This window comes from Oratosquilla oratoria, chromosome 2, assembly GCF_046742065.1.
Source record: "Oratosquilla oratoria isolate Oo_2021 chromosome 2, ASM4674206v1, whole genome shotgun sequence".
NCBI lineage: Eukaryota > Metazoa > Arthropoda > Malacostraca > Stomatopoda > Squillidae > Oratosquilla > Oratosquilla oratoria.
The window spans coordinates 81856625-81879585 of NC_134778.1; the positions used below are offsets into that span (position 1 = coordinate 81856625).

At 44.3% G+C, this 22961-nt stretch overlaps 1 protein-coding gene across 7 annotated transcripts in view; it reads right to left on the minus strand.

The window, feature by feature from the left end:
- Positions 1-18157: 18157 nt before the first annotated feature.
- The window catches only part of LOC143040583 (mitochondrial outer membrane protein SLC25A46-like), a 63075-nt gene continuing 58271 nt past the window's right edge, over positions 18158-22961 (minus strand). For 5 of the 7 annotated variants that reach the window (XM_076211697.1, XM_076211680.1, XM_076211706.1 and 2 more), the window contains exons 10-11: positions 20452-22512; positions 18158-20280 (exon numbers count right to left, since the gene is read on the minus strand). In XM_076211697.1, the coding sequence (XP_076067812.1) occupies positions 22261-22512 (252 nt within the window). In that variant the 3' untranslated portion in view covers positions 18158-20280; positions 20452-22260. Of the gene's footprint in view, positions 20281-20451; positions 22513-22961 lie in introns of those variants that run through there. The other 2 variants (XM_076211724.1, XM_076211715.1) reach the window with 2 other exon arrangements.

Genomic DNA, 22961 nt, shown 5'->3' on the forward strand with positions numbered 1-22961 from the left:
TGCTGTTGTCGTCCCTAAGCAGGCTCAAGTCCCTCTGAAGCACCATCAAGTTGGGAAGGAAGTTCCCCATGTAGGCATGCTGGTCTGACTGCATTTTGTCCAAAGCATTGGCAACTGGGGCCATAACTTTGACGTACTCGGCGATGATCTCGTTGTCCTCGTCAACAAAGGCGGGGATCGGGTTGGGGCGCATGCTGGTACAGAGATCATTGATCTTTTTACGGGTGTCCAGGTACTGTAGCAGGCCAGAAAGCATCTTATAGCTGTCATAGCTGGAGTTCCACCTCGTCGCGCCAGGGACTTTAAGTTTTTTGCCGATAGCATCCTTTATCTCGTTGGCTGCGACAGTTCGGCGGCCCTGGGCATTCTACAAAGACTGTGCCTTGCCAGCCGACCCTCTGAAGATATTCCTGCCACCATGGTTCCATTGTGGGACCTGAAAAAAGAATATTCATTATTTAGTATTTTATTACAATTCACAAATTAAAAAATTAATAATAATTTACATCTTTTTAGTTTTTACCAAAAGAACAATAAATGATTTAATATTTATAAATTATTAATTTATCAAATTTAAGAAAATAAAATTATTATACTCACTTTGGAAACATCCTCAGACGCCAGGAGGTTCAGAGTGTGTGCACCACACCTCTGGCGTTTAGGCAGGCTAACCTCGGCTTCGTCAGCCTGGTCCAGGGCCTCCTCCATAGATATGACCTGATGCTCGTCAGCCAGCTCTTCGTCAGGCTTGTCCTCGCCAGGTTGTATGACGACGTCCTCTTGTGCAAAGTTGACAAATGCACTTACATAGTTTGTGCCATTGTCTGTGGTCGTGCAGAGAATCTTGCTGCTGATGCTGAAGTCCTCATGCAGCTTGCTGAAGGACCTCGGGAAGTACTCGACTGTCTGGCTCTCCTTCACCTCCTTCATGCCCAAGCCTGCAATCGTCCTCTCCAGGGTGGCCTTGTCCAACCACGAGACTGTGGAGCCTATGAAGGCCCGGTTGTGGCTTGACCAGCTGTCGGCAGTGGTGGCCAGGTAGTCCTGCTTGGACATGATCTGGGTGAGCTCATTTTTGGCCCTGGCGCTCATATGCTTGATGTCGTCGCCAAGCTTTTTCCTGGACGGCAGCTTGAACTGAGGGTTCAGGTAGTTGAGGAAGGCCCTGAGCGCCTCTGACTCTGTTGTTATGGTGGGCAGCATGTCGCGGATAATCCACTGAAACATAAAAAAGATGTGTGAGTATTTGAAGTTAAATTTTTGTTATAAATTATTTTTATTTATTAAAGTTAATTAATTTATTAAATTATTTTCATACTAAAACAGTAGAACTTTTAAAAGTAAAACTTACCTCATAAAACAGGTCAAGGGCCTTCTGCTGGTCAAACCTCTCAGCCATAGTCTCCTCAATACAGCCCTGCCTGAGGCTTATGGCATCCCGACCACCACCAGAAGCAGAGCGGCCACGTTTGCTGCTGCCATCTAAGGCTGCTTTTAAGGCAGAACTATCTAAAGGGTGCTTGGTGGCATAATGCTTCTTTAAGTTGCTGTTGGTGTCATTCTGAAGCTTCAGCCTCGCAGTACAATTTTTCTTGGCGCAGAGGGCAAACCCGGCGTCCCTGCCGACACCACACTTGAAGAAGGGCTTGAGAATGTCCCAGTCTCTGTAGAGGTCCCTTTCCCTCCTGGAACCGTAACCTCCCTCGGCTTGCTCGGCCTCGGTGTCGGCAATATCCATGTCCTCGACTCGACTTGTGCCAGGCATCAGCTCCGGACTCGAAAACTCTGGCAGATGGATATCGCTGGCGTCAGATTCACTCTCAGCGAGGCCGCTTGGGTTCGTGGACCTTGGTGTGTCAGACAGCACTTGGGTTTCTCGACCTCGGTGTGGATGTCACGTACTTATCCATTGCCAGCGGTGAGTTTGATGTGAGTAGAGTAGTCTAGCCTCCTTGGGTGTCCTCTCCAGTGTTGTCAGTGCAACGGTTGAAGAATGTCTGACTATTGTAGCACTGTTTAACTAAATCGTAACTTACGGGACGCGGTGACAAGAAAGTCTGCAGACTGTGCAGATTTGTAAACACTAAACAAGCTCTCTGATTGGCTGCTGCAGTCACCGGCGCATGCGCGGTGGCTGCGCGTCATTAACAAGCGTTCTGATTGGCTGGCAGCCAGCTGCGGTCACAACATGACGAGTCTGTGTGGTACAGATAAAGCAACGAGTTAAGCACCACGAGTATATTTCCAAGTTCAGAGAAGGGCAGTCCAGGCAGTACTACTAGTCTTTGTATGAAAGTGAGGAAATGGTTCATAGCAGAGGAAAACAGAAGGGAAACGGAAAACACGATGGAAGTAGCAGAAAATTAAAAGTGTCTTACACAAATATAGATGGCTTAATAACAGGCTTGAACGAACTGAATGATTATCTGGAGGAAAAAGAACCGGACATAATGGGAATTGTAGAGACAAAATTGAAAGGTCCACTACCACCCAACAGTGTAGGACATGGTGCATATAATTATTGGATTAGAAACGGAGAAGTAAAACAAGGGGGTGGAGTTATGTTCCTGACTAAGAAGGATATGAATGTGAATAATGTCACATATGGAAAAAATAGAGTAGAGATGATTATGATGGAAGTGGAGGACAGGGATGGGAAGAGCAGGAAGTTTGTGATAAATTATGTGCCTCCTAAAACGGCCTCGTGGGAAGAGAGAGAACACAAAAGTATGTTAGAAGACACAAGGATAACATTAAATAAGATAATGGAAGATGGAGGAAAAAAAACTTATAATGGGTGACTTCAATTGTAAAGAAATCTGCTGGGAAGAGATGACAGTGAAGGGTGGAGACGACCTATGGGAAAATGTACTATTTGATATGATTATAGAACACATAATGACGCAATGGATTCGAGAGAATACTAGGTATAGAAATGAGGAAGAACCATCGAGACTGGACCTAATAATCACATCAGAACTTGAAATAGTGGACAGGATTTAATATAAGACACCAATAAGTAAAAGTGACCACATATTGGTTGAAATGGAACTGAGGAAAAATACACGAAAAAAATGATCAATATAGAAAGGGAAGATTGATGTATGAAAAAACAAATTTTGGTAAAATAAGAGAATTCTTTTAAAAAGCAGCTTGTGAAAGAATACACTAGGAGGAAACAACAGTAGAAGAGAAATGGAATATCTTGACAAAAATGTATAAAGAAGGAGTGGAAAAGTATGCCCCAAGACAAAAACAAGAAAAAGAATATGTAAAGTGTTGGTACAACAAAAGATGTAGGGAGTTAAAAGACAAAAGAGATAAAGCTTGGATAAAATAAAATAAAATAAAAAGACAAAAGATCTGAAAAATGGAAAATATATACTAGTTATAGAAATGAATATGTACAAGTGTGCAGAGAAGAAAAGAGAAAATATGAAAACGATGTCATAGAAAAATGTAAAGACCAACCAAAACTGTTTTACAGATTTGTAAACAACAAACTGAAAAACAAACAAGATTTAGAGAAACTACAAGGAGGAGTTGAATACACAGAGGAAATAGAAATGGCAGAAATTATGAACAAGCATTTTAAATCGGTGTTTACAAGGGAGAACATGCAACCTAGAGATATCGAATGGGAGGAGAAGTTCCCCCTATGAAAGAGATAGAAGTATCAAGGAATGAAATAATGAAGCACTTGAGTAATCTAGAATTCCAGAAATCGTATGGAACAGATGAAATAGCAAACTGGATTTTGAAAGAATTCAGGAATGAACTAACAGACAAAATACACAGCCTAATAAGCAGTTCATTGAAAGAAGGAAAAGTTCCAAATAATAGAAAAGAGCAAATATAGTACCAATATATAAAGGGGGAAACAAGGAAGACCCTACTAACTATAGACCGGTCTGTCTAACAAGTACGTTAGCAAAAAATTGTGAAAGAATGATCAAAAGTAGATGGGTAAGGTATTTGGAAAAAAACAACGTACTAAATCCAAGAACAAACTACGTACACAATTATTAAAGTGATGAGGGAGGAAGAGAATATAGTGAGAGACTTAGCGGACAAAAAGAAATGTATAATCATATTGGGGATGGAAGAGAAGTATAATACAAATTGGACTACAAGAATAAAGGAGAAGAAGAAAGTAAATAATATTGCAAGTAGTTCAAGAAGATGGAACGGAAACAGGGAAAGAAATAGAAGAAATATATAGGCTAGGGAAATACAATACCAGACCAATCAAGATCAAATTCAGATCACAAACAAAAGCAGAGAATATCTTAGCAAAAACAGGGAAACTAGCAAACAGTGAACAATTTAAACATATACGGATAAAAAGAGAAATGAATAAAGAGGAAAGAGAGGATGAGAAAGCAAAAAGACAAGAAGCTAAGGAAAAAACGAGAAAAGAACAGAGACAGAAAAAGAGAAATTCTATTGGAGAGTAGTGAATATGAAAGTGAGGAAATGGTACATAACAGAGAAAAACGGAAGGGGAACAGAAAACACAATGGAAGTAATAGAAAATTGAAGATGTCTTACACAAATATAAATGGCTTGATAACAGGCTTAAACGAACTAAATTATTACCTGAAAGAAAAAGAACCGGACATAATGGGAATTGTAGAGACAAAATTGAAAGGTCCACTACCACCCAACAGTGTAGGACATGGTGCATATAATTGTTGGATTAGAAACAGAGAGGCAAAACAAGGGGTTGGAGTTGTGTTCCTGACTAAGAAGGATATAAATGTGAGGAATGTCACATATGGAAAAAATAGAGTAGAGATGATTATGATGGAAGTGGAAGACAAAGATAGGAAGAGCAGAAAATTTGTAATAGATTATGTACCTCCTAAAACGGCCTCGTGGGAAGAGAGTGAACATAAAAGTATGTTAGAAGACACAAGGATAACATTAAATAAGATAATGGAAGATGGAGGAAGAATAGTTATAATGGGTGACTTTAATTGCAAAGAAGTCTGCTGGGAAGAGATGATAGTAAAGGGTGGAGACGACTCATGGGGAAATGTACTACTTGATATGATTATTGACCATACAATGACGCAATGGATTCAAGAGAACACTAGGTATATGTAGGAGTTTTTATTGTGAGAACTGGCAACTGCGAGTCACGCTCGTAGAGACTACCGCAAGCGCGGGTAGTCAGTCACCCGCCAAGAGCCCTATTGTAAGTAAGCTTAAATAAAAACCTAACATGGCGCAGTGATAATCCTTCCTACGCATCTACGATGACCACCCCGAGACGCCCTAGGCTCCCTGCCACATCAGGTAGACGGAGGGAAGGAGAAGGCCTCCTAGCACAGGCTCAGACGCTCTTACTGTCCCAGCAGGGAGCCATAGCGGCTTTGCAGCGAAACATGGCGGCGATGGGGACACCAAACCGCAAGGCCCTTAGCACAGCTGGGTTGGAGAAGTGCGACCTGGACATGACTACAGCAGACTTCAGGTCATGGCGTCGGTCCTTGGAAGATTGGATCGAGCTCAACGCTGTCGGCGACGGCGACGCCGCGCGCTACATCCGGCTTTTATGTGCCCCAAGGCTCCAAAAGGCGCTCGACGCCAGGTAAGGGCTGCCGAGGCCCTGGAGAACGTCAGCAAATTAGTGTTGCGTGCGGCGAACCAGGCAGTACAGTGGTCGGACTTCTTTAGTGTCAAGCAGGCCTCGGGGGAGTCGGTGGGCGATTACTTCACGAAGTGTTCCCAGATGGTGTTAGATTGTGCTTTTCAGTGCCCAAGCTGTGACGCGAGTTTAAGTGAATATATGTTAGTGCGAAAGCTCATTGCTGGGTTGCGTGAACCAACCCTAAGACGCGAGGTATTACAGTGCTACGCTCAATTCAAAGAGGTTGACAGCCTCAGATCTTACTGTGTGGCATTTGAAGCAGCTCAGAGGGACGCGCATGATTTCCCGCCAAACCGCCATCCCGAGGCTGCCGCGGGTGACGTCATGCACGACGCTGCGAGTGACGACGACGTCATCGCTGCTGCTGGTCCCGGGAAAGCCCGCCACCGCCCTTGTTGGTACTGCGGTGACCGACACCAGCCCGGTAGGGCAGCTTGCCCCGCAGCAAACGCCACGTGTCTTGCTTGTGGAAAGCTGGGCCACTTCCAGAAAGTGTGCAAAGGGGGTAAGAAGCCTGCGAAGAAGGACGCTGTGGCCAGTGCTGTGGTAGCGACCGCCGGGGTGATGAGCCAGCCACGGCTTCAAGTCATCGTCTCCGGGCCGGATGGCGACACACAGCACTCCACCACAGCCATCGCAGATACAGGCGCGCAGGTATGTGTAGCGGGACCCAAGCTGTTGAAAGCTCTGGGCCTCTCGCCCAGGCAACTTAAGGGACGCACTGGCCTGCGCGACCTCGCCAATATTAACCTACCAACCTTGGGGACCATAACCTGCCACTTTAGCATCCCTGGCCGCTCCACCCAACAGGAGGTGTATTTCGTACGGTCTGTGCGGCAGGTCTATCTGTCCCTCGCCGCCTGCAAGGATCTGGGCCTGGTACACGAAGGCTTTCCGCATCCGCCACTACCGACCATAGCGAGCGTGGGCGGGGGGAGCAGCGACAGCCGGGGTCCGCCACCCAGACCAGCAACCATGCCTTTCCCTCCTCTCGAGGAAAACGTGCCGAGGCTACAGGAATGGCTGCTCGGCCACTTCTCGACATCGTCCTTCGACACCGACAGGTACCCGCTGCCGATCATGGCGGGGCCCCCTCATCATATCCACCTATCACCCGACGCTGTCCCTTATGCCTGCCACACTCCCGCCCCCGTCCCGAAACATTGGGAAGCGGAGGTCAAGCAACAGCTGGATGAGGACGTCCAGAGAGGCGTGATCCGTCCTGTCCCCGCGGGAGAGGCCACAGAGTGGTGTGCCAGGATGGTCGTGGTGGCAAAAAAGTCTGGCAAGCCGCGCCGCACGGTCGACTTCCAGAAACTCAACGCATGCTGCCTACGAGAGACTCACCACACCCCTGCCCCGTTTGACATGGCCTCTGGGGTCCCGGCACACTCCTACAAAACCGTGGCAGATGCGCACTGGGGATTCCACCAGGTGGAATTGGACGAGGAGAGCAGGCGCCTCACTACGTTTATCACACCGTGGGGCAGGTACCAGTATTGCCGGACGCCCATGGGACACTGCGCAGCGGGGGATGCATACACCAAAAGATTCGACGACGCCATCATCGACCTGCCGCGAAAATACAAGTGCGTGGACGACACACTCCTCTATGACGCAGGCATAGAAGAAGCCTTCTGGCATGCCTACGACTTTTTGGAAGTATGTGCCAAGGCTGGAGTGACACTAAAGCCGGAGAAATTTCGCTTCTGCCAGAGGGAGGTCGACTTCGCTGGCTACCACTTGGATTGGGACACATACAAACCGACTACAGAGCGCCTTACTGCCATCAGGGACTTTAAGATGCCAGAAAAACCGTCCATCACAAACGTGCGCTCCTGGTTTGGCTTTGTGAACCAACTGGCGCCCTTCCTAGCCACTGCCCCTCTTATGGCGCCCTTCAGGGATCTGCTGAAAAAACCAGCAGGTAAGGTTGTCTACTGGGACGAGTGTCTCCAGAATAGATTCACACAAGCCAAAGAGATCATCTGTCAGCTAGCCAAACAGGGGTTAGCATACTACGACATGACCCGACCTACCATCGCCATCACGGACTGGTGCAAGGACGGCATCGGGTTCGTGGTGATGCAGCAGTACTGCTCATGCCCGCCAGCCACTGCTCCACACTGCTGCAAGGGAGGCTGGCGCCTGGCATTATGCGGAAGCCGGCACCTTACCCCGGCCGAGTCGGGATATGCACCGGTGGAGGGGGAAGCTTTGGCGGTAGCGTGGTGCCTGCGTAAAGCCCGGCTTTTCCTCCTGGGGTGCCCCAACCTGGTTATCGCCACAGACCACCGGCCCCTAGTTAGGCTCTTTGGCGACAAGGCCCTCAAGGACATCACCAACCCACGGCTGTTTCGTCTGAAGGAGCAGACCCTGCAGTACAGGTTCACCATGCGCTTTCTGCCGGGGAAACACAACGCGGCAGCCGACTTCTTATCCAGGTATCCCGTGGCCAAGTTTAATCCGGACGAGATGGATGAAGAACAAGACGTCGCTATCGCCGCAGCCATGTCAGCAGCTACTGTAGCCGCCCTTGACCTGAGTGGGTGCGCCACCATCGACGAAGAGATGGTGCTGCAAACGGCCCTTGAGGACCACACCTACCAGTCACTGGTGTTAAGAGTGAGCAGCGGCGACTGGGAGCCTCACAGATCACGGGAGCCCGCCTGCCTGCGGCCCTTCTACGGTGTACGAGACAGACTGGCAGTGTCCCGTGGCCTAGTCACCTATACCTATGATCAGGGATGTGTGCGGCTTGTCATCCCTGAGGCTCTGCGACAACGAGTGGCAGCTAGCCTTCACGCCAGCCATCAGGGCCTCGACTCCATGCTAAGAAGAGCCAGACAGACGGTGTACTGGCCTGGAATGGAGGGTGACCTGCAGCATTACAGGGGCACATGTAACTCCTGCAATGCTAACGCGCCGTCACAACCACCTGAGCCCCTCATTCTCACCCCACCCCCCGATTACCCCTTTCAGCAGACGGTGGCAGACCTATTCCAGCTGGTAGGTCAAACATACCTAGTCTACGCCGACCGACTCACTGGCTGGCTAGAAGTTGCGCACCTACCCTCGGGTGCCACGTCCAGCGAAATCATGAAGCACCTAAGGCACTACTTCACCAGATGGGGGGCCCCAGAACAACTCTCTACTGACGGAGGTACGAACCTAGTGAGCGGGGAAATGACCGCTTTCCTCAGGAGATGGGGCGTCACGACCCGCCTCTCCTCCGCTCAGTACCCTCAGTCCAACGGCCGAGCCGAGGCCGCCGTGAAGACAGCCAAGAGGATTCTGCGAGACAACACAGGGACCAGCGGCAGCCTGGACAATGACAAGGTGTCCCTTGCCCTCCTCCAATACCTCAACACCCCGCTACGAGAAGGAAACGCATCCCCCGCACAATTGACAACTGGCAGACAGCTACGTGATGGAGTCCCCACGGCCAAACAGAACTACAAAGTCAATTGTGAGTGGCAGCGGACCCTGGAGGAGAGGGAGACTCAGATGGCGCAACATCATGCAGAGATACGACAGAATAGCACGGGCCAGCGACGTCGACGGCGCCGCCTGCAGCCGGGAGCCCGTGTGTGGGTTCAAGACCAGACTTCTAAGGCATGGAGCAAGTCTGGTACCGTAGTCGAAGTCCACCCACACCGCCAGTATGCAGTGAGGATGGACGGAAGCGGTCGCATCTCACTGCGCACCCGCGGCCATTTGAGAATGGCCGCGCCACCACGGGGGCCATTATCACCCGGGGGTTCACCCGAGCCGCAGCCACCGACCCAGGGGACGCCTCCGCCTGCTTCCCCGAGAAGGGAACGTCCTCAAAGGCACACGTCTCGGCCGAGATGGCTGGACGACTACATAATCTAGCTGTTCAATTTTGTTCATATTGTATGTCATTGGAATTGTCATTTACAGTATATTGTCTTGTTCAATGTAATCAGATTGTCAAGGTATTTGTTTTGTTTTTCCCTCACAATCTTGAGGGGGAGATGTAGGAGTTTTTATTGTGAGAACTGGCAACTGCGAGTCACGCTCGTAGAGACTACCGCAAGCGCGGGTAGTCAGTCACCCGCCAAGAGCCCTATTGTAAGTAAGCTTAAATAAAAACCTAACAATATAGCAATGAGGAAGAACCATCGAGACTGGACCTAATAATCACATCAGAACCTGAAATAGTGGACAAGATTGAATATAAGACGACAATAAGTAAAAGTGACCACATATTGGTTGAAATGGAACTAAATGAGGAAAAATACATAAAAAGAAATGAACAATATAGAAAAGGAAGATTGATGTATGAAAAAACAAATTTTGATCAAATAAGAGAATTCTTTCAAAAAGAAGACTGGGAAAGAACATACAAAGAGGAAACAATAGTGGAAGAGAAATGGAATATTTTGACAAGAATTTATAAAGAAGGAGTGGAAAAGTATGCCCCAAGACAAAAGCAAGAAAAAGAATATATAAAGTGCTGGTACAACAAAAGATGTAGGGAGTTAAAAGACAAAAGAGATAAAGCTTGGACAAAATGGAAAAAAGACAAGACCTGAATAATGGAAAATATATATTAGTTATAGAAATGAATATATACAAGTGTGCAGAGAAGAAAAAAGAAAATACGAAAAAGATGTCATAGAAAAATGTAAAGACCAACCAAAACTGTTTTACAGATTTGTAAATAACAAACTGAAAAACAAACAAGATTTAGAGAGACTACGACAAAGAGTTGAATACACAGAGGAAATAGAAATGGCAGAAATTATGAACAAGCATTTTAAATCAGTGCTTGCAAGGGAGAACATACAACCTAGAGATATCGAATGGGAGGGGAAAGTCCTCCCTATGAAAGAGATAGAAGTAACAAGGAATGAAATAATGAAACACTTGAGTAATCTTGATGTTAGAAAATCGCATGGACCAGATGAAATAGCAAACTGGATTTTGAGAGAATGCAGGAATGAACTGGCAGACAAAATACACAGCCTAATAAACAGTTCACTGAAAGGAAAAGTTCCAAAAGATTGGAGAAGAGCAAATATAGTACCTATATATAAAGGGAGAAACAAAGAAGACCCTACAAACTATAGACCAGTCTCTCTAACAAGCACGATAGCAAAAATTTGTGAAAGAATTGTCAAAAGTAGATGGGTAAGGCATTTAGAAAAAAAAAAAAAAAAAAAAAAAAACGTACTAAATCCAAGGCAATTTGGATTCAGACAAGGACGATCATGCGCCACAAACTTTATATGTTTCCATTCAAGGCTAATAGATATAATACAAGAAGGAGATGGATGGGCTGATTGTGCACTTCTTGACCAAAAAAAAAAAAAAAAAAAAAAAAAAAAACTTTTGACAAGGTGCCACATAAGAAGTTGCTAAAGAAATTGGAAACTGAAGGAGGAATACAGGGCAAACTGCTGAAATGGATGGAAGACTTTTTGCAAGAAAAAAAAATGAGAGTGGTGATAAGAGACAAACACTCTAATTGAGATGAAGTGATAAGTGGTGTTCCACAAGGAACAGTTCTGGCCCCAATAATGTTTGCTATATATATTAATGATATGGATGAAGAAATTGAAAGTTATATGAGCTTCTTTGCGGATGATGCAAAACTGTTGAAAAAAGTGAACACCGAAGAAGATTGTGAGTCACTACAAAGTGATCTCAATAAAGTATGGGAATGGAGTAGGAAGTGGGAGATGGAGTTCAATATCAAGAAGTGTAGTATAATGGAATTTGGAAGAAGCCAAAAAAAGAATAGCACGATCATATAAATTGGGAGAAGGAATAAAAAAAAAGTAGAAAATGAGAAGGACCTGGGAGTCATTGTTATGAATAATATGTCACCTGAGAAACATATAAACAAAAATTTTGGAGAAACTTATGATTTAATAAGAACAATCAAAGTGGCATTTACATACCTGGATGAAGAAATGAAGAAAATACTAATTACTTTGATAAGACCAAGATTGGAATATGCAGCAACGATGTGGTCACCAAGTACAAAAAAATGCATAACAAAACTTGAAAGAATACAAAGAGCAATTACAAAATTGGCACCAACACTCTCAAAACTATCATATGAAGAGAGACTGGCAAAACTTGAACTACACGCATATGCTACGAGATGGTAGTGTCAATCCACGACTACCATCTCCCAAGGGACTTGCTTTGTTCTGTGGCCAAGCTAACCGACCTTCTTGACAACGCCCTTTTGACAAATGATTTTCGGCGCCCAAGTCTAAGAGCTCTACTTGAACAACAGCCCCAGCTGTGTCTCGGGTCAACACTACACTTTTATCGCCCGACACCAAAACCGAGGCGACCCAACTTCCTAATATTCTTCATATGGCAATCCTTGTAAATAATTTGTGTATTATGTTTCAGGCAATCCTCCGAGCTTTCCCGAGGGCTTGCCGTGTATGTAGTAGTTAGAGAACAAAACAGATCTTGTCCAGGAGAATTAAAGCCAAGAACTCCACCTGAGTTTCCTTCACCACCAATTCCAAATGTAGAATAACATACATACATACATATACCAATGCTTTTTCCCCCTTACTAGGGAGGTAGCCAAAAAGGAAAAGGCATAAAATCATTCCCACCCGTTCCATAACACAACCTACAAACGCTCAGAACGTGCGGGAAATAAGGACTGGTGAGTTCGTCGGAATGCATTACTGCATGCACGCTTTACATACATAAATGCACAACCACCAACCACACCAGACACATGATTTCGTTGGTTTGTCATCAGACGGGCGGATGAAGGTCTGAAGTCGTGAAATGGTTGGCCTAGAACCTAGCAGACGCTGATGGGCCTGGCCTTATTTGCCAGGCCCCAGCATGCCCAGCAGGGCTGGTTTTGATTTTTTGTTGGAAAAACATCCACTCGACCACCAAGATGGCCACGTCCACAGTACATAGATAGTTCATCTGTTCGTGCAAGGAGGGATAAATGTGTTTTACTATCCTTGTTTTGGTTTGTTTAAAAAAAATCAAAATGATAGTCAAACCTACATGTCAAGCTCATCCAAGTTCATGAGCCCAGTATCTATGTCTGGTTCCCAATCAGGATCGGTGTCCATCATGTTATCCACCATGCCGTCCACCACTGGATCCTCCTCACTACTACACCCAAGACCCAAGGGTTTGTCCTACTTTGGTTTCATTTGTGTTCCTCTGTTCACCGCTTCTGGCTTATGGAAACTTGTATAGGTTTGTGAAACTTCGGACTTGGTGGTACAAACGCTTGAGTTGCAACAGAGGTAGATTTCATAGGTTGAAATGAGTAATACCAAAACTTTCAAGGAAGTCTGTGAATGGATGAATCATCTCCTGATCTATGCCAAGCTTCATATTTACAGGCAAAAATTTCAAAGATTCATGAATTACAAGTTATTTTTATCTGTGATAACGTACAATAAAACAGGGCTATGTAGCGAGGAGAATAGAGAAATCATTTGACTGAAGGGGAGAGGAAGGCTAGCAAAAGATACTCACAGACATGTCTATAAAATGATCTGCCATAGGTAGTGTTGCTGTGGGGGAAGAAAAGCCATCAGTTATATGCCTGACAATGTCAGCATGGTCACTTTCACTTTCCATCTCAATTTCGCTGGCAGTGGTACTTGCAGGTGAATATTCATCATAGTTACTTTGTAACAGTTGAAAAAAAATCATTAGGTTATCAATACGAATTCCACTCTCGTGGTCAAAGATAATTAGGCTTAACTCCTGCTGGGGTGGTGGGATTCCACTTGACTCTCTCTCTTAAAAAAAATGACTTAATTTGGTTGATAAGACGTGATCACAGGCCTATTATGGAAGCCCCTGTCATCATGGTCATGCCTGTCACCCTGGTGGAAAGGTGTGATCATATTCATAATCCTGCAGGCCTAGCTAGCCTATGTCATGACTGCACCCCTAATTTACTTAGGCCTAGCCCAAAAAATCATTAGTCAAGCTTAACCATGGTTGTTAACGATTGTCAGTGACAGCTAAGATAGCACAGGCCTACCTATACATATGATACAGACTGATACACCTACCTTCCGGCGTTGTCTTTTTCCAATGGCAGTGCTCCTTCGACGGCGTTTGCTTACCGTGTCGTGGGTTTGGTTCAGTATGGACAAGCCAGGGAAAATGAGACGCACAATAACAATAAAACTAAGGTTTAATGGTTAATATGCTCGGAGGTAACGGACGTAGTCTCGTTGGGAGAAGGTCCGGAGTGAAGGTCTCATCAAGCGTCGTGGCTGTGGGCGGAGGACCACAGGAGGGAATGAGGCGACTTGCTGGATGGAACTGACCCTGAGGCGTCTTTTTGGGGAGAACTGGTCCCGAGGCGTCTTGCTGTGGAGAACTGGTCCCGAGGCCTCTTGCTGGAGAGAACTGCTGCTTGGAGTTGAGCCCGGGAGAGAAGTCGGTAGAGAACTCGGTAAAGAAGTCGGGAGAGATCTGCGACTTGCGACTTACTAGGTAAGACCACCCGCTTGCGCGGTTTTTGTGAGAGGGGAAGAATGTCTGTAAGAAAATTAAAAGATAGTAGTGTATAAAAGAGGGCTATTGCCACCGGGCGATTAAGCGAGCGATTAGGGGCTGTTGGTGGTCGTGGCTCAGGAGAAATGGATAGGGAACTCGGACGGCAGCGCCGACGCCGAGATTAGAATCACCAAAAGTTCAGAAAATGGTAGGAGGCATAGTAGTAAAGGTGAAAAAAAAAAGGAAAAATCTTTAGTGGGAGGTAAACTGAAATGAGAAGATGTAGTACAAGAGAAAGTTAGAAAGGAAGCGAATTCTAGTCGTGGCTATGTTCGTGAGAGGTGTATGTATCTTACGGGAAATGAGTCGAGTTCACTCCCCGCGTGTAGAGAGCGCGTTCCTGTTTAGCCCCAGGTTAAGGCATGAGCTTCTCCTGCTTTTCCCCAGGTTGGGTTTGAGAGTCAGTAGAGTCGATCCAGTGGCGGTGCGAGGGGGGCCAGGCGGGCGGGTGTTGTATTATCTTTCTCCTTCCAAGCACAACTCTGAAAGCAGAGAATTACGTGACTGGGAATTGTGTGTAAATGTCAGAAGTGTAAACCCGCTCGCCAGCGTCAGCGAAGAGGCTAGCGCGTGGGTGCGGGCCGGTCGGATAGAGAGGTTCCCCAATTCCTCTCTGTCGACCAGCCGGCGATCAGTTAAGGGTTCTGAATAAGAGGCTACGGCTGCAATGGTGACAGCGGCGGTGGCTGCGGCTGCAATGACGACAGCGGAGGTGGCTGCGGCTGCAGTGGCGACAGCGGAGGTGGCTGCGGCTGCAGTGGCGACAGCGGAGGTGGCTGCTGCTGCAATGGCGGCAGCGGAGAGGGCTGCAGTGGCGGTGGCTGCGGTGGCGGAGGCTGCAGTGGCGACTGCGGCGGAGGCTGCAGTGGCGGCAGCGGCGAGGGCAGCAGTGGCGATGAGTGCAGTGGCGACAGCGGCGATGACTGCAGTGGCGATTGAGCGAGCGATTAGGGGCTGTTGGTGGTCGTGGCTCAGAAGAAATGGGCAGGGAACTCGGACGGCGGCGCCGACGCCGGGATTAGAATCACCAAAAGTTCAGAAAATGGTAGGAGGCGTAGTAGTAAAGGTGGAAAAACGGAAAAAATCTTTAGTGGGAGGTAAACTGAAATGAGATGTAGTGTAAGAGAAAGTTAGAAAGGAAGCGAATTTTAGTCAAAGAAAAAGTACATGTAGATGTTTGTGCATGGGGCATGGCTATGTTCGTGAGAGGTGTGTGTATCTTACGAGAAGTGAGTAGAGTTTACTTCCTGCGTGTAGAGAGCGCGTTCCTGATTAGCCTCAGGTTGGGCATGAGTGTTCCTGTTTTTCCCCAGGTTGGGTTCGAGAGAGAGATCTGCTCGTCTCGGCGAAACGCCGACCTTTTAAAGGAGGCTGGTGGGAACGTGGGGAGTTTTCCAAGTTCCTGATTGGCTGACCGCTGGCTGACCAGGACATCTTTGCGAACTATGCTTGCCAACTACAGCTAGTATAAAAGCCAAGCTCGAGTTATGTGACGGTCAGTCTGGTTTTGACCAGCGGCGTGTCACTACAGCCGAACCTGGGGGTCTTGTCAATGACAAAAATTTTTGGTGTTACATTTTCTTTTAGAATGGGATTCACGCTAATTCCTAGTGTACTTTTTTTTAATGTTTAGAACAGATTTTTCCAGTCCTTTTTGTGAACAGGATCTTTCGGAAAAGAATGAAAATGAATTCCATATGTGGTAGAAAGTTTCGTCGAATCAGTGTTGCAATTTGCGGTGACACGACAAACAATTTTTGAACTAAATACTTGACAAAACCTTGCTAACACACGAAATATGACAGATCAATGACCAAGTTGACAGCGCGGTACGGCATTTTACAGTACACGCACATGGCATGCACCTGAATGGAAATAGGAAGGTTGATGTCACAGCTGCAAGACCATTACGAGAACAGCCGAAGATCAGCGAAGGAAAAGTTCCTCTGCTACCGATATTTTGATATGCCTCTGCTACCGATATTTTGATATGCCTTTTTATCACATTGCATAATAATTAGGCTTTATTTTTGCATTATTTTATAAAAAAGTGACTAAGCCATACATCTAGCAAATATTCACCACCTCCGTGAAAACCTTCTCAGTTGCCCTTTAAAGGCCCCGTCACACTACGCGTCAAATCGGGGGAATTGACCCTGGCGGACCCCGCAACATACTCAGATTGAGTCACATGGGGTACTAGTTTCGCGCCACTGTCTTCCCAGCAATGGTGGATTGGAGAGGCGCGATAGAAGACCCACCAAACCTTCTCACTCATCACGTCACAGAAGTCGCACCTCTACTGGTGTCGCGAGTACATTATTCAACGCATAGAACTGTACAAGGATAACATTTGCCTGTGGCCAGTGAAACATCACCTGTACAAAGACAGAAATGTCTTAGATGAATAAAATAGCATGCATCATTCACCCACAGCATCGATTCACCGTTTGGACTCGCATATCTGTCTTACCTTCACTTTATCTTTCCTTATTTCTCCTCCATTATGCTCATTCATCACTCATTTTCTTAGCATTTCCCACTGCAACTACCTTTCCATCCCTATACTCCCTTGTATTTAGCAACTCCCTAAAATACTCAGCTCATCTTTCTCTTACTGTTGTCACTTCCATTATCATCCCTCTATCTGCACCTTTACCTTTTCTTCTCTACTTGATTTGCCTTCTCTTCCTCTCTTAATTTATTTCCAAAACATCTTTTTATTACTATCAAATTTTTCTGTCATATTCTTACCCCATTTCACACCTGCTCTCCTCTTTGTCTCCTTTATCTTATGCTTTGCTTCTTCTCTTTTCTTTGTATCTCATCCTGAGAGAATCAGGGAATCTTAACCAGGAATATCATAAGAAGGTGGTAAGGCAGCAGTTGGTCCCTTAGCCCATTTTCCAATCCCACTTGAAGATCTTGTCTCCCTCTTCTTAGATAGGAGACAAGATGGAGAAGACTGAAAGACCCTGAAATAGGATTCATAACCTCTATCTATACCTCAAGGGCTTCTTCCCCTTATAAGGGAGGTACCCAAATCAAAGGCATGCAACAACTCCCATTCATTCCATCCCCATCTACCACCGTTGTTTCCCTCTCATCTTAGCTCCTCATAGATGAAGGGTCATCCCTGTCTCCTGCCCACTGCCTGGGTCAGAACCAATGCAGCAAAACAGTACAGTACTACCTCTCATTAACGGACGTTAATAAGCTGTGTTTTCGGTGTTTTTGGTGCTGTTGTTTAGTGCGTGCAATCACTATGCCACCCAAAAACCACTCCAAATCAACGGACACCGTTGCCCCCCTTTTAGTCCATTAATGAGAGGTACTGTATATCCACAGTAAGGCCGTTTCACTAAATCAGTAACACCCCTTTCCATCCCCTCATGCGAATCATAGTAGGTAGGGAAAACTAACCCCAAATATGGATTTTTTCTAGTCCATGTTTTGGATTTACACATAAAAGATTTTATGAAAACCAAATTGTCATGTAGCATTATTTACTATTTTTCTTTGGATAAACCATAATTTTATACATATCAAACATATAAAAAATCATATTTCAAATGACAATTCAAATATACCGATATTATTTTGAGTATTGCAATTAAAAATAAAAAATAAAAATTAATATCTCTTTCAAGATGGTTCATAATTACATATGTTGAGGCATGAATTGTTCTAAACATTCACACAGTTCACCAACATATCAAGGTATACATAGATATGGCATACATAGGTAACTGGTGCTTAAGACAGGGTATTATGGTCTAGTACTTTAGGTCCATTTTAGTCTTCCTATAACAGATTATTGGAGTCAGTGTCCTGCAGAACTTCCTTAAATCAGAAACATAATATAAAAAATTCCCAAGATTATAATATCTGAATACTGGCAATGTTAACATTAATCAACAATGGGGATGGCTGTGAAGATCAAAGGCAAAAACTATATATATCTTTATTTTTCCAGAATATGTCTGCCAAAACTGGAGCGGCACCTTATATATTCATGTGCCTTACATGCCAGAAAATAGTGCGCATCAGTCTACAAAGCCTGGGGAGATCTGTATTATATACAAATTTACAAATTGAGACATTCCAAATTATTAAAACAGTACAAATGTAGCAAAGTTATACTTATATAGAGTTAAAAAAAACTAATAACCAATATGAAGGAAAGACTGCTTCCTGTTTTAAGTCCGAATGAGCTAGGAAGCTGTCATAAACAACTTGTCTACTCATTTTCATGTTATTTGAGAGTAATCTTAGTTACATAGATAAAAACACTGAAATCATGATCATTTTGCATCTAATAAAGATGTGAAATGTATATCTATTTCTCAGTCACCATCATCATAAGATGATTTGATTTTTATGGCTTTAATTCAACATTTGTCTTAAATTATTTTATGTCTTAAGTATTGGTCTGTGTTGGCATGTGTGGTGCATATGTGGTGGATCATGTGTTACAACTGATAAATGTGTGTAAGAAATTTACAGGTTTTGTGCACGTAGGGCATGTATATGGGCCTTTCTTGGTTTTGACATCTCTGGCTAAAAAAAAAGTGTGGGACGGCAGGTGCTGTGAACAAAGAAATAAAAAAGGAGATTGGGTAGTAGGAAGTGAGAGAGAATAGAGTGAATTTCTGGGCCAGATCAAGAGTACTGGCCTTTTAGGGTTACAAGTCATTGTGGGAGTGGTAGACCAATGCTTTGTGGCTGGCAGGCATCTGGATTTTCTTTGGTGGTGTTGGTACCTCTATTGTTTTTCTGTTCTCCTGCCTCTTGCAGGCATGTCACCTCCTTGTTTAATTGTTGTAGTAATTCTTTTTCCTGTTCTGATTTTTTATTTCTTTATTTTATCTTTCTTTCTTTTTTCTCTCTCTTTAACTTGAAGGTGGCTATCTCAGATGTGTAGTTGGGGTTGTATTATTTTTGCAGGCTCTTGGAGTATACTTCTTGCTGCCATTCTGAATGGTCAGTCATCCTTTCTACTATTCTGTCAATGGATAGAATTGGTCCATGGCAAAAGTATTCAAGGTCTTCCCTATTTGTTCTGCACATTCTTGCCAATTAATATTTTGGTAGTATATCTTTGCTTCTAATTCTATGGTGATATTTACTGGGAATTGGTCTGAGTTTGGTTTCCTATATTTACTGTGTTTGGATGGTGACCATATTGTTATATCTGGGGAAGTTAGTTTTTGGTTATGCTGAAGTTGTCTGGTGGTGTGGTTGCTGAAATTTAATATTTAGATTGGGGAGTTGTCCAAGCATTTGGTTTCTTCTTTGGTCTGTACATTTAATCAAATTGGGCGGTGTACATTTATGTCACCTGCCAGTTTGTTGTACTTACATAGGAATTGAGGATGCTCCATATATTTGGGATATTGTTGATCTATATTTGTGTTAAGTTTAAAGTATATTTTTATGCTGGAGTGTTTTTGGGTGCGTATTCTGTGGTGGTAGCAGCTCAAACTCTGTACTGGTTTGTGTTGGTAACCATGGTGCATGTGAGGTGGATCTATATGGAGCATGTGCATTTAATGGATGTGAATTTTTTTTATAGGTTTTGAGCCTATTGAATATGTGTACATACATGGGTTGTTTTCTGCACCTCTGGCTAGGAGGAGGGCAGGCACCAGGGTACTAATTCTCTTATACAAAAAAATTGAAATAAAATATGGAGAGACTGACTGGTGGGAAGTGAAAAGGAGAATATAGATTATTTCTAGGCATAATATGGAGACCAGACACTATCCCCTTAAGGCTGTACTTCCTTACGGAGATGTGGGTATTGTGTCACTTTACATCTTTGTGGTGTTGAGTTTGCAGTGGGAGGGACAGAGTTCTCTGTCATTTTTCCATCCTCTCTCAATAAGTGGAGCAGTCTTTTGCAGGCATGACATGGTAGCTCTGTTTTTAATTTGTCGTGCCCATTTTTTAAGTGGTGAAGCTCACTCTTTTGGTTTTCTTCTAATTTGTTCACTTTACTTTGCTGAGTTAGTCTTAACTCCTTTGCTACACTTTGGTTAGGCACACTCACAAACTTGTTTTCATTGTATTACCTACTGTAGGGTGCGGGGATGACCCGTCATCCAGGAGGTGCTCAGATGAGAGGGAGGGTGGGAGGGGTGTGGAGTGTATTTAGGGATGAAATGGGTGGGAGTGATTTTATGCCTTTCCCTTTTTGGCTACCTCCCTTGAAAGGGGGAAAAAGCCTTGGTATATGTATGTACCTACTGTCTTCAGAAATGTATTTATTTTAGTCATTCCTGTCCTTGGCTGATCCATATTTCCTATCTTATAAATGATATTGGTATTGTCACTTTCCTGTTCAAGATTGGCACTGGGATCCACACAACCTTTGCCAGCCTCCAAGTCTACCAACTTTCTGCCCCTTTACTTACCTTTCATATTTTTATGATTTCTTTTGATTTTCCATTTCTTCATTTGATGGGATCAGAGGAGGGATTGAGAAAGTTAGCGACAGGGTTTGGGAAGGTGTGTGAAAGAAGGAAGTTGAAGATAAATGTGGGTAAAAGTAAGGTGATGAGATGTACAAGGGGAGAAAAAGGCAGCAGATTGGAAGTGAGTATTAAGGGAGAGAGACTGGAGGAAGTGAATTTTAGATACTTGGGTGCGAATGTGGCAGGAAAGGGTGGAGTGGGGGTGGAGGTGGAATGCAGATTGAGAGAAGTAAGTAAATGCCTTAGGGGATTAAAAAGTGTAATGAGAAATAGACATTTGGGAATGGATGCTATGAGGAGATTGTATGGGGCAGAAACATGGCATGAGAGAGGAGTTTGAATGTGTTTGAGATGAAATGTCCGAGAAGTATGATTGGGGTTACTAGGCTAGATAGAGTGAGAAATGATGATGTGAGGTAGAGAACAGGGGTGGAAAGGGAGTTGGGAGATAGGGTTAATGAAATAGGATTGGGATGGTTTGGACACATGGAAAGAATGAGTGAAGAAAGATTAGTAAAAGAGGTGTGGAAGGAGTGAACATGAGGGCGGGACCTAGGATGAGATGGATGGATGGGGTAAAAGGGGCATTGGGAAAGAGGGGAATATCTGTTGAGGAAGGATAGGAGAGGACAGAAGATAGGGGTGAATGGAAAATGGTTGTGTATGGATGATACTGTGATGCATGAGGGGAAATGGGTGGGGGATGGGGGTAGAGGGAGTATGTATGAGAAATAAATTGATGCAGTCTGAAGGGATTTCTCCCTGTCTTCTCCTTTTCTGCATGAGGGGATGGAGACAGGGGGTTGCTGATTTAATGAAGTGGCCTTGCTGTGGATGTGCTGTCATGTGGCACTGCTTCTGACCCAGGGCAGTGGACAAGATGCAGGGATGACCCATCATCCAGGAGGTGCCAAGATAAGAGGGAGGGAAAAGGGTAGAGGGGAATGGAGTATGTAGGGAATGGAATGGGTGGGAGTGGTTTCTGTGCCTTTGTTTTTTGACTACCTTCCGGGTATGGGGGAAAAAGCCTATATGTATGTATGTATGTATGTACCAACAAATATCCAAAAGGCATCTCCTGGTCACTGATTCCTGCTGTTCACAGCTCTGGAATGAAGATCTATGTCCACCACTCACCACAGCAAATGACAACCAAGAAAGAAAGTGTGTGTGTTAACCTAAATATATTTACCTAATTGTTGTATAAAGGGTCTCTCTTTCTCTCCAATTATACTTAGCTTTAAGTTCATGCACAATTCCAACTTGGACTATATTTCCTTCTAAGCTACTCCAAGTACTTATACATCTGCCAGTTGTTATCTATATTCTTAAGTATCCAGTTGGAGATCTTATTTGGCTCTGAAGCTTTTCTCACACCTAATGATACCAAAAGACTGTATTTTCTTCATTTTTAATGTTTATATTTTCTAAACCCTAGCTTTTGCACACATCTCCCTCCTCTAAAAATTGCTTTTCTTTGTGAAGACAGATTGGCAACTTTCATTTACTAATTTTGTGTGTGTGTATGTGTGTAACCTTTCTTTTTGCTCTGCTACTTCTGTACTGTTATAATACTAATTAATCTTCATCTTGAGCTAAATTCCCATATTTGCTCTCAGTTCTTGGGTCCATATCTGGAAGTCTTCGAGATTCTTCCTGTAATCTGTGAGCAGGAGAGCTATGCACAGATGACCCTCGAGATAAGTTAGGAGAGGCAGTGCCCGGAAGATGGCGAGGGGATGAATGGATACTGCTGGGTCCTCCAGCATGGAGAGCAGAGATTGGAGTATATCGCTGAGGTGCTGCAGGCATCAAAGGAACTACCACATCCTGTAGGAGTACAGCCAAATCATTATATCAAGTTATCCATCTGAAAAAGGCTTCCAAATTATGTAAATAAATTAAGCTATTGGTTATCCATACATACTCACACATACATATGCATTGCATGTATCTATATATGCATATATAAATACATTATACACATATAATAAACATGTAAGAACATCTGTTGTATATGTTTACAGAGGAGTCTTCATTAGTTGGAAATATTGGTTCAGAAAAGTTCTGAGAATTTTTTTTTTTTTTACAAATTTTCTTTTCAACTGAAAAAAATTCCTCATATTCCATAATTCTCAAATTTCCTGGGGTGTTTCTTATGATTTACTTGGATGTCTATGCCACAGAAAAAGTCCTCAAAACATGTTATTTTCCAATTTCTGGGCTAGGAACTATTGCAGACCCAAAAGTTGAAATTCTAGTAATATACAGTACTTGTC